General features: G+C 62.1%; 1 protein-coding gene across 2 annotated transcripts in view; it reads right to left on the bottom strand.

The window, feature by feature from the left end:
* HTRA3 (HtrA serine peptidase 3) overlaps nt 1–11,039 on the bottom strand; it is a 29,485-nt gene extending 18,446 nt beyond the window's left edge. Inside the window, exon 1 of one of the 2 annotated variants that reach the window (XM_040237631.1) lies at nt 10,422–11,039. In XM_040237631.1, the coding sequence (XP_040093565.1) occupies nt 10,422–10,806 (385 nt within the window). In that variant the 5' untranslated portion in view covers nt 10,807–11,039. The remainder of the gene's footprint in view (nt 1–10,421) is intronic. The other variant, XM_040237630.1, reaches the window with a different exon arrangement.
* Nucleotides 11,040–12,191: the final 1,152 nt, after the last annotated feature.

The following is a 12,191-nucleotide window of genomic DNA, read 5'->3' as shown; positions in this document are numbered from 1 at the left end:
AACTTCAGGGACTCCATCCCCAACCTCAGGGACTCTCACTCCATCCCTGACCTCAGGGACCCCATTCCCCATCTCAGGGACCCCATTCCCAATCTCAGGGACTTCATCCCCGACCTCTGGGACTCTGACTCCATCCCCGATCTCAGGGACTCCAGAGCTTTAGGTACGTCTGCTCCCCGCCAGCTGACCCTGCCCAGCAGGTCCTGCCAGCTGGCAGAGCGTGCCCCAAGCTGCCCAAGCCGCTGAGGCGCTGACCCGGCCGCCTGCAGATCCGGACCTCACATGGACCGTCCCCCAAATGCTCTTCTTTCCAATGCAGCCTCTCCAGAGATGAGCTGAAATAGGCCACACTCGATTTCATGTAACGACTTGAAAACAAAACCCCCCTGTAAAACATTCACAGGTTACAGGCTGGTGGGAAAACACATCACAAGATTTCATGGTGGCCACCAGGGCAGAGGCAGAGCGATGGGCGACTGTGCTTCGGTTTGTGGATTTCCTGAAGGTTCTCCCCTAGGCAAGTTAGACACAGATAAAACAGAGACGGGAGAGAGGGAGGCCTGGCCCGGGCTGTGTGTGCATGCGTGTGTGTGTGCTCGCGCACACGTGTGTGCATGTGTGTGCACAAGTGTGTGCATATGTGTGCACAAGTGTGTGTGTGTGCGTGTGTGTGCTCGCGCGCATGTGCGTGCATGTGTGTGCACAAGTGTGTGTGTGTGTGCGTGTGCGTGTGTTTGCATGTATGTGTGTGCGCATGTGTGCGCTGGGCTAGGGGGGTGTGAGAGCAAGAGGTTGCACGGTGTTTCCAGTGCCGCAAGCGGCAGGGCCCTGGTGGCTGCAGGAACCCCAGGGAAAAGGTGGGCAGGACTTACCTCCCACCCATGCACCAGCTCCTTTGGGACACAGCAGACCTGTTGGGATGCCCCACAGCCCAGCTGTCACCAGCAGAGGCGACCCCCAAGGCAGCCCCTGAGAGGGGGAGGGTGGGAAGGATGGAGAGCAGGGATGCTCTGCCAGACCCCAACTGACCCAGCAGCACACAGTAGGTCTACAAACACCACCACAAAGGTTGTTCAGCCTGCTAAGCAGGTCTCGCCGGCTGGAGATAAAGACAGTTGAGGGTGGACACAGGCCTGGTGCCTCCAGAACCTCTGTCCTCCCTGACCCTGGGCCCCTGCAGAGCTCCTGGGTCAGCCAGCTGGTTCACAGCAACCCTCCCCTCCCCGGAACCAGGTCCTGTCCCTTTAAGAGGGCGAGGTGGGTGGTGGGAATGGGGGGGGAGGCGGGGCAGGGCGGGTTTCCTGGGCCGCCTCCCCACACACAGATGAATCATCCCATGAATCAGTGGGAAACGAGAGACGCGGTTCCCACCGCCGCGCTCCACATGAAAACCTTGGGCCCCACGGCTGGGAGGCGGACTCTGTTTATTTGGGGGGTTTTTGACAACCCCCACCCCGGCCTCACCCTGTCCTGGAGCCAGAGTTCTGAAGTCAACAGTCAGTCTTGACCAGATTCAGCTGTTAGCATTTTGTGTGTGTGTGTTAGCTCTAGTCCGCAGGCCTTGGAAGTCCTAGCCAGGAAGAACTTGAAAACAGAGCAAAGCAGTCAAGGCCAGGTGTCCAGGGGCACCTCCTGGGGATGGGAAAAGAGCCAAGTGTGCCCAGGGCCCGCCTCCTGCGTTTCTGTGTGGCAGCGCTTCCCGGAGGGCTGACAGTGGCGGACCCTGAAAGAGGCTCTACTGTGTGTGCTGACTCTGGGTGCTCACAACGGCCCGGGGAATGGGGGCGGGGGAGTCCCAGCCCAGGAAGGCAGAGGGACTGGCCCAGACACCCCACCCAGGGCCACTTGTATTGCCGCACAGGTTGTGAACTGTACAACCCCGGGGCCATTATTAACAGAGATCACAGCGTGGCAGCTGCCCTTGGAATTGTGCAATGCGCAACCTGCCCAACTGTACACCTCACCTGTCTAGCACACAGCGGGCAGAGCCAGGACTGAGACTCAGGTCTTTTCCCTCTAACTCGGAGGTCACTGCCCATCCTGCAATCAGAAGACTCCCCCGCTACCCCCGTCATCACCCAGCAGTCAGCTAAGAACTGAGGATGGAGGAATCATCAGCAGGTGCCCACAAGGCCCCAGGCTGGGCCCATCCATCCACAGTGCTGACAGCCTGCAGGCCGGATGGCAACCTCTCCCAGGGCTCGGGGACCGGGGCTTCCCCTTTAGTCCTGCAGCCTTCTTAGTGCCGTACTCGCCTCCCGGTGGCCTCGCCTGTGTTTCCCCAAGCACGCATGTTCTGAAGTGGCCCCCTGCCTTTGTAGTCAGTCCTTCTCCTGCAGACCCCCAGGCCCAGGCCCACACACTGCCCCTGGGGAGGCCGCCCTGCCTGACTCAGTGGGCTCAGGCACCAAGCTGTCTCATCTGGGGCCCAAGGTCCTGTGTGACCCCCTCCCAGACCTGTCCTTCGAGAAAGTCCCCATGGCCTGGGCACCCCGACCCACAGCAGTGAGCAGAGAGCCTCAGGGAACGGGGGCCCTGAGAGTGGGTGCATCGTCCCAGGGGCTCCTCCGCGGCCTCTCGTCCACACCCCCAGGCCCCACCCACCACCCACAAGGGGCCGCTTTGCAGCCCCAGGGGCTGCCTTCCGGATCTAATTAGTTCCCAGGATGGCTCCCTGCCTGTGTTTTTCTTTTTCTTGAAAACATGCCTGTCCCGGAGTGAACTGTCTCCCCGCAGCCAAAGACGGTGACTTCAGATCCTGCTGCGGCTCCAGGGGTGGGGTAGGAGGGAGGGGGGACCCCTGCTGTCTGTGACCCCCAGGCTCCCATCCCTGGAACACAGGGCTGAGGGCTGCAGCCAGACCTCCACTCCACAGGCCACGCCAGCCCAGGCTCCGGGCATTTAGGCTTCAGGGATTTTTCACAGCTGTTCTGCAGGGCAGGGATCATCACGATTGTACAGGCGAGGAAAAAGGCTCAGAGAGGTCAGGGCACTCAGCAAGACTCCCCCAGCCAGGTCCCCCGACCCCTGACACGTCTCTTTCTCCTCGTTTGTCCTTGTCCGGGGTGGCGGGCTGTCCCATTCCCAGGAGAGCCTGGCATGGCCGGTCCTCAGCTTGGGGCCAGCCCAGCTCTTCCGGCTATGAATCCCACTGCAGCTGCAGCCAACACCACGGAGCAGAGGGCTCTTCCACCAGCCTGTTTGCGCTTTATGAAGGGGCCCCACAGGCCAGGCAGGACTCCAGGCCACCCAGAAGCTAAGGTGGGGTCAACCCCCTGGTCTTCCTCTTACAGGAAGCCCTCCCTGCCCTACTGGCCCATCAGTTGACTCCTCTGGCCCATCAGTTGACTCAGCTGTGACGTGGGGGCTAAACGAGGCCAGTGGAACCCCCGTGGGCAAGGCCTGGCACATGGCAGCCTTTCTGCCAGCGCTGCCTTCTGGCTCCTTCCCATCCTCAGTGGCCCTGCCTCCCTCTCATAAACTCCATGCACGTCAGAAACGTCCGCTTGGCAATGTTTAGGTTTGTTCCCACCAAGGCCTGTTAACCCTTACATGGGGGTAAACTATCTCATCGACTGTCAGTGATCCAGGGAGGAGGGTCTGTTGGCCCCCCCTTCACAGATGGGGAAGCTGAGGTGTGGAGAGCCTAGACTTGCAGGGCCTCACCTCGGGAAGTGGTGGAACTCAAACAGAACTGGGTCTCAGTCCTGGCTCTGCTAGAGGGCTAAAGCATACAGTCGGGCAGGTTGTGTGCGGCACAACTCCAGGGGCCCCCTGCTCCCCTCTGCAGCAGACCTGGTGTTCTTTTGGGGAGACACACACCCACACGTCCTGGCCATGTCTATGCTACTCTAGGACAAGGAGTCTGTGCTTTCTTTCTTTCTCCAACTATTCAACCCTTTTTTCAAAGCTGGGAGGCCACTCCTCAAGGTGCTGGAGGCCTGCCCAGTGTCCAAGACCAGTCTCAGGGCAGAGCTGTCTCTTCCCACCTGCTGATCTTGGGCAGGCCACTGCACCTTGCTGGGGTCTTTTCTTATAAGGGCCATGACAAATACACCCAGACACGACGGGCATTTAGCCTGCAGCACAAGGCCTCACCTTTGACCCTGGTAAAGCCTGCTGGCTTCTCTCCATCAGAGCAGCCTAGGAAGAGGTGGCTTTCAGTCCCTCTGGCGGGACTCAGCCAGCGGCCCACCGCTCCACACCTGGTTTTTATGAACCCCGGGCCTGCAAGGAGGCCACGTGACTCTGCTTGTCCTCATTTCTCCCAGCCTTTCGGCAGCCGAGGGGCACGTGTCAGGCCAGGTGGACGCCGTCAGTGGGTTGAGCCTGGCACACTTGGACTCCGGCTCCCCCGGCACAATGCTCGCGGCATGACAGACTCAGGACAGTTCATCCCCCCAAGTGGTTGGGTGGTCACCATCGGGTTCCCTTGGGATGTGGACTTACTTGAAGACAAGCTCAGACCTGGATTTGGACGGGGTGGGGGTGGGGCTCCATGGGCCCCGCAGGTCATGGAGGGGCCCCCCACAGTCTGGAGGGGCGATGAGCCTGCGGCCCTGCCCCAAACTCGGCCGCCCCCTCTCAATGGTGCAAACAGAGCAGCACAGCAGCACCAACCCAGGGACAGGGCCGCTCGCCAGCCAGGCTCCTGCCGCAGAAGCCCGTCTCCCACTGGACACCCTCCACGCCAGAACCCACGCCAGAACCTAAGCAGAGCTCTCCAAACCTGCTCTTTCAGGACAGGCCCAGCCACCCGCCTGCCCTGCGCCCTGCCCTCTCAGTCATGAGACCCCAGAGCCTCTGGGGCCTGTCCCCCTCAGCTGCTAGCCGAGCTCAGACCCACTCAGGCACCAGACTCCCACGAGCTGGGCCCCATGCCCCGCTCTGCACACCTGTTACCCAGAAGCTTCAGGGGTCTCTCACTTCCTGAAGATGGCTCACCCTCACTGCTCCTCCCGCCTATGCTTAGCATTTCCTGCTATCCTCCTCTGCACAGGCTCTGCTTGCATCGGCCATCTCCACAGCTGTTTAGATGCCACCTCCTCTAGGAAGCTCTCCCTGATTGCTCCCTCTTCTCATCCCAGAGATGTGTTCTCCCTCCCCTTCACGGCACAGATGATCAAGGATTTCACAGGGACTTGGCTGGTGGTGGTGGTGGTCAGGAAGCAGAGCCCAGGATATACTGAGCCGGTGGGCTGCATGGAAAGTCCTGCTTGGTCCCCAAAGGCAAGAGGGGGTCCCGTGTGGAGGTGCATGGGAAGGGGACAGGCCTGGGGAAGGCAGGACCGGATGGGGTGCTGTGGGATCCCAGCGCACCTCCAGACCAGCTTTAGGGAGTGCGAGGCAGCGGGGTGAGGGTGCCGTCCAGGCCAAGCCCTGGCCGGGAAAGGATGGCGGCACAGCAGTCCAGGCCCTAAGCTCCTCTTGGCCGGATCCCTGGCTCCTCACGGGTCCTCAGGAGCCACCAGAGGCTGCAACTCAGCCCCTGGTCTGGGCAGGGGGAGGGGAGAGGTGGGGGCCCTGGTGAGTCCTGAGTGCAAGGCCCGGGAAGCTGCTAAGAGGATTAAACACCGAAAGTCAACAAAGCTCTTAAATAAACAGAGCCCAGAGTCTCCACTGGCACCTGCTCTGGGGCTGAACAATAAAAGCTGATGATTAAATGCCACGTTGTGAATTGCCCTCCAGGATTCTTGCTGGGAAAATCCCAGGGACAGGGTCGGACAACTGACCTCTCAGCGACTGAGAACGAATGAACTGCCCCAGGGCTTGAAATTCTGAATTGCAGACGCGCAGGCCTGCTGGTCTGCAGCTGTGGGCAGAGGCTGTGAAAAGGGACCTCTCTGCTCCATGCAGACGCAGCTTTCTGGCCTTTACTTTCCCCTTGATGGATACTCATCCCCAACACGTAGCATCTGCCTTGCACAAACATGGGAAGGTGCAAAAGCTCCCTGGGTAGGTAGTGAGCCCACCATCACTGGGGGGTATGCAAGGAGAGACACCCACCATGTGGGCCGGCCTTTCATTCTAACGGCACCAACTGAGCTCAGCTGCTGGACCAGGCCTGCAGAGAACAAACAGACCAGACGTCCGCCCTGTGAGGCTCAGAGCCTGGTGAAGTTGAAAATAAGACATTGAGTCAGAGAAGAAATGAGAGGTGGTACAGAGGAGTCCCCATGGTGTGCCCATGAGGCTGATGCAAGGGACTACCCAGGCAGTCAGGCAGGGCCGCTCATCTAGGCTAAGGCAAGTTGAGGACTCGGTCCTATGAAGGTGAAGGAATGGGAATTTGGTGCAGCAGACACTGCATTTGCAAAGACCCTGAGGTGGAAAGGAGCCCAGTGTGGCTGGAGCAGGGGAGGAGACGGTGTTGGAGGGGTGGGCAGGGCCAGACGGCACAGGGGTTTGGGGCCCAGGGTAGGTGCTGGGAACTGCTGCAAGGGTCCCACCCGTGATGGGCAGCACGGATTTATCACGGTCACCCTGGCCGCCGTGTGAAGAAGTGACCGAAGGGAGGATGAGGGAGGCGGAAAAGGTCCGCGGAGGCCAGCATGGCTGGAGGGACCCTGGGGGGAGCATCTCAAGGTCGAGCTGAGGACCCTCCTGCAGACAGGGAGTGAGAAATGAGGGGAAGTAAGGGGTCAAAGCGTGACGGAGCCTTCTGACCTAAACTCCTCAGGGGTGGTCCTGTCGGTTGAGGATAAGGGCCAGCTGAGACTCAAGACTCCGGCTCAGGGAAGGAGGGGGCTGGAGACAGGACCCTGCGTGCATCCGAAGGCAAGTGAGGGTGGAGCCGGCAGGACTCACGTCCAGGGGGATATGCTGGAGACAGTAGCCCCTTACCTGCGGCTACACGTGGACATCACCCAGTGATTTCTGACCAGGCCCTGGGGAGGGCCCGGGCTGGGGGAGCGGGTAACACCGCCAAGGTTGCTCTATAGAGGTTGAGCCTATTGGCGCTGGAGACCCAGGCCTGATCCTGACCCCAGACCTCGGGGGCCCGCCGCCCTGCCTGAAGAAGAGCGCCAGCTGGACCCGGGCCAGGCCTGCCTCTGTCATTTCCCAGCCGAGTGACCTCAGCCCCATCACTTGGCCCTTCCCTGCCTCCATGAGCACATCTCGGGTGCATGAGTAAGGAACCTATTCGCCAAGTGAGACGGCGCCGGTCGGAGCCCGGGATCGGCTCCAGTCCCACAGGGGCTGGACTCTGCCCCTGCCGCCTCGCGGGAAGCCGGGTGTCTGAGGTCCCAGTTCCCCGGGCGCCGGGAGCAGGGGCGGGCCGCACGCAGACCAGATCGAGGGAGGCTGGGCCCATCTGGCCCCGCCCACCCAGGCCGCCCCGCCCCGCCCCGCCCCGCCCCGCCCCGCCCCGCCCCGCCCCTCCCCGCCCCGCCCCGCCCCTCCCCGCCCCGCCCTCCAATGGCCGCAGCCCCCTCTGGGCGTCCCCTACCCTGGGGGACTCTGAAGACAGGGCTTGCGATCTGAGCGCCCGCCCGGTGCAGCCGGTCCCTCTGCCTCTGCCCGGCTCACAGCTCCTTGCGTCCTCCCCATCACCTGTCCAGAGAGCCCGGGTCACCTCCCGCCGCTCAGCACTGGAGCTCCGCCTCTGGGGTGGCTCCCAGGCCTCACCAGCTGATGGAAAGGGTGGTGGGAGGCGTCAGAAGTGCGATCATGACACACAGAGTAACCGGCCGTCTGGCGACCGCTGGTTGGAGGCTCGTGTCTGCGAGCCGCAGCTCACTACTCTCTGCACCAATTCACCTAAACTGAGCATTCGTCCCGCTTGACAGATGAGGAAACCGAGGAGCAGGGCCTCGCGGGCAGCACCGCGTTCGGAAGAGGGGCAGGGCCAGCCCCAGCTGTGGGCCTCCCACTCCGCCCCTGAGCCCTCTGCGTCTGCCTGTGGCCGCCACGCTACCATTCTCCGCTCAGCCTCCCGTGTCTCCCTCACCATCCGTTTCTCCAGGGCCCAGCCGGGCTCTGCCTCATTGCAAGGGCCTTGTTGCCAGCCCACAGCGAGCAGGACACACAGAGCAGGGGCTTCGCAAGGTGGGACTCCATCAGCCAAGAAGAAAGGCTTCATGACACCCCTGGTGGTCCAGGGGCTAAGACTCTGTGCTCCCAAAGTGGGGGGCCCGAGGTTCAACCCCTGGCCAGGGAGCTAGGTCCCACTTGCTACAACTAAGAGTTCACCAACCACAACTAAAGATCCCCTGGGCCTCAACTAAGACCCGGCGCAGCCAAGTAAATGAACATTTTAAAAAAGAATACAACATTTAAGTTATTAAAGAAAATAAAGGCTTCAAAATGCCTAGACCACCTCCAACCCACTCCAGCCCCTGGTGCCCTGGAGCCTGACTCTAAGAGCATCCACTACTTGGGAGAGTTGGCTTTGGGGAGCCCACCCTGAGCCCTCTGCCTGTCTGACCTGCCAGCATGGCCTGAGATGGGCCCGCTGGCTCTGAGCTCCAAGGCAGAGGGTGCAGTGGGCACGCAGTAAATGATAACTTCCACCCCTGTGACATCGAGTGGCCCCACAGCCCCAGTCTCCCAGGCACAATCCAAGCACAAGCCTGACCACGTCACACTCACTTCTCTTAAAAACCTTCAAAGGCGGTCCCATATAATCACGGCTAATCCCACATAATGTTTCCCAAACCAGGCTCCCTGGAACCCCGGCGTGCCAGGGGGAGGTCCTGTGCATTCTCCCAGGAAGGAGCTCTTTGCTGAAGTTCTCTTGGGAAACCCTGGGTTTTTATCATTTTGGGTTTTTTGTTTTTTTTTTTAACCTTGTTGCAGGCTTTCTCAGGAGCTCTGAAAGACTCAAGTTGAATGTGACTCCCCACTGCAGGGCTGGAGTTTACTTTCAAGAACGTTTGGGCCCCAGGACACTTGTTTTCAGAATCCCAGACCCGATTTGGGAAGCCTGGCCTACAGGGTGAAATCTAAGGTACAGTGTTTATGGGACATGCATGGTCCTGGTCCCTGACAAGCTGTCCAGCCTTGGGTGTCACACACATGCACACATGCATACACGTGCACACACACACACACACATGCACGCACACACACCCACATGCACACACACAAGGGCATGCACACACGCATGTGCATGCACACATTCGCACACACGTGCACACACACACCTCTGCACACCAGCTGCTCTGGGCTGCCTGTTCTCCCTGACCTGGCTCACCACACACGGTAAGGTCTCCATGCGGCGGTTCACACTGCCTTCTCTTCCCAGAAGAGCCAGATGGCCTTGTGCCCGCGGTGGAGCCCATCCTGGGGGTCAGCATCTCCCCAGCTGTGGGCTGAGGGCACACACGGAGCCTGATTCCTCTCGGTTGCTGTGAACTCAGCGCAGGGTGCTGTGCTCAGAGCGCCTAGGAACCAACGGGGGAGCCTGCCTTCCCAAGAGATGCCCCAGACGATCATGGGCACAGCAGGGTTTTCTAGCATTTTCTTTCACAGGGTCAGCCTGTGTGGCAAGAAGCCACCTGGAGCCAACCCCAGGTTAGGGGGTCTACTCTAAGATTGGGCTTCTCCCGTGGCTCAATGGTAAAGAGCTGGTCTGCCAAGGCAAGAGACGAGAGATGTGGCTTCCATCCCTGGGTGGGGAAGACCCCCTAGAGGAGGGCATGGCAACCCACTCCAGAATTCTTGCCTGAAGAATGCCATGGACAGAGGGGCCTGGTGGGCTACAGTCCCTGGGGTCACAAAGACACGACTGAGCGACTTAGCACACACACACGCACGCATGCTCTAAGCTTTGATGGGACTGAGAGATTTCTTACCCCACGGCCTGTCCACCCCGGCCTTGTAAGGGAGGAGCCACCCGCATGCAGGCCGCGGGCAATCTCTGACCCGGCCCAGTTCGTGTCCAGAGCCCCTCACGCAGTCCAGAGACCCCACCCGCTGGCTCACCATTCCTAAACGACCTTCCAGAGACATATTTTAAATGCAGTACAAAAAAAAAAAAAGAAAACGCTGTATGTGGCTCAACTGCTGTCCTATGAATATCCAGACATCGAAGGCCAGAAAAGAGTGCTTTGCATCCAGCACCCAGGCAGCGCAGGGATATGGGGACCAGGGGAAACGAGACACAAGGTGGGTACATTTTAATGAGGCTGGAGAAATGCTGGGCGGACTAGGCCCACGGGGGTGGTCAGAGAGCCCCTGGTCTCACCACCGGTGGGCTACTTCTGCGACCTTGGGGACAGCACTTTACTTCTCCCCGTCTTGGTTCCCCGACCTGAAAACCGGAAGCCTGGTTAGAGATCTCTAAAAGAAATCGTCACTTGTTCCCTGGGGAGCGCTCCGCCCTGGCTCTGAGCCCCGTTTCCCAGGAGACGCTTCTTCATCCGCCCCCCCTATCCCCCTCAGCGATGCTGGCGCTCCCTCCCCGGCCGAGCGCTTACCCGATGGGCAGGCGCCCTTCTGCAGCTGGCGCACTGGCGTCCCAGAGAGCTGCAGCGCGCGGCGGCTGGCCGCCTGCAGCGCGCACACGTTGGCGTAGGTGTGCCCGTCGGTGCCACACACAGCGTGCGCCCAGCGGCAGCGACACAGCCCGCGCACGCACTCCAAGCTCTCCCCGCACGGCGAGTCGACGGCGCGGCCGCACGGCTCGCCCTCGGTGGCGGCGCACACCAGGCAGCAGTTGCAGAGATCCGGCACGTAGCCGCCGGGGCAGCGGGGGCTCGGGCACCGCGACACGTCGCAGCGCGCGGGGCACGACGCGGCTGGGGGCTCCCGGGCCAACGCCAGGGTGGCCAGCGCGGCCAGGAGCAGCGCCCGCGCCTGCATGGCAGACCGGCCGGCGGCGGGCGGCAGCGCGGGAGACCGGCCCGGGGAGGGGGCGCGCACCGAGGCCGCGGCTCCGGGCGCCGACGGAGGGAACGCGGCCACCTGCGCCGGCGGCTTGGGCTCAGGCGGGCGGGCGCCGGGACCGCAGGGACATGCCCGGGGCGCGGGGAACGCGGCGGCGGGGGACTAGAGAGGCGCCCCGTGCCGGCCGGGCCGACGGTCTGCGGGGCGGCCGGCCCTGCCGCGTTTTAAGGCGCCGGCCGCCCGCCCTCGCAGAAAGGGGGCGGCCCGGCCCCTCCGCCAGCCCCGCCCCGGCCCAACCGCCGCCCCCCTCCACCCCCGCGCCGGCCTTCCGGGGCCTGGACCCACCCGCGGCCAAAAGCTGGGCCTGCCTGGCCTGGGGAACCGGGTGATGGTTATACAGCGGGCCCGCCCGGCGTGTCAGGGGCCTTGTAGGGGAGGAGCCACCCGCGTGCAGGCCCCTGGCAATCTCTGACCCGGGAATCTCTGACCCGGCCCGGTTCGTGTCCCAGTTCCAGTGACCTCAGCTACTCCTCCGGGTTCCCCCCTTCAAAGAATGGGCAAGGCCAGACCGTTAGTCCCGGGCCCTCCTCCCCAGCCTGTCTCCTCTCCCTGCCCTACAGCCCAGCGCCCCCACCCCCACCGCGGGCCTCCTGGGCCTGGGTGCCCTCAGGACTCACAGGCCTGGCCCCTGGGTCGCGGGCGGTCGAGGTGGACATCGCCCCCCCTGGGGAGAGGCTGGGGACAGACCTCCAGGAAGCGCCTCCACCCCACCGTCCCCGGCCCTTGGAGCTCAGAGGAGTTGCTTCCCTGGGCTCCGCACAAGGTCTGTCTGGTTCCGGCTGAGCTCTCGGTGCCCTGGGACCCTGGCGGGGTCACCTGACAGCCCTGTGCCTCAGTTTCCTCCCTGGGAAAGGGGAAGGCATAGGGCTGTGTGGTATAGGGGGCGTCCCCTGCGTTGGGGCATGGCATGAAGTCAGCCCACAGGGGGCTGATTATTCTGCACACGTTCTCGGAAAAGACTCTCCAGGCCGGGGGCCCTGCCCCGAGGGCCCAGAGCCTGGTGATTGGGCTGCCTGCAGTGTGACGAGGGCTGTGGGCGGGGTGTGGTCCAAGGAGAGAGAGGACAGAACCCTCTTTGGAGGTGATCTTCAAGAGGGTGTAGAGTCTGGATGTCGTAGTGGGCCTGGGGGCTGCTGGCGTCCAGCAGGAAGCTAGTTCCCCCCTGGGTGAAGGCTCGGAAGCAAAGCCAAGTCAGAGGGGTGACCTGTCAGGCGGAGAAAGCCTTTGGCTGAAGACCCTGGAGCTGAGGGTCCGCACCTTCTCTGCAAGGCCCTGTGGCCACCTGCTGAGGTCTGGAGAGC

The sequence above is a fragment of the Oryx dammah genome, unplaced genomic scaffold (genome assembly GCF_014754425.2).
Source record: "Oryx dammah isolate SB20612 unplaced genomic scaffold, SCBI_Odam_1.1 HiC_scaffold_3, whole genome shotgun sequence".
In the NCBI taxonomy this organism is placed as follows: domain Eukaryota; kingdom Metazoa; phylum Chordata; class Mammalia; order Artiodactyla; family Bovidae; genus Oryx; species Oryx dammah.
The sequence above is the reverse complement of the archived record's forward strand: the minus strand, read 5'-3'. Positions and strand labels throughout refer to the sequence as shown.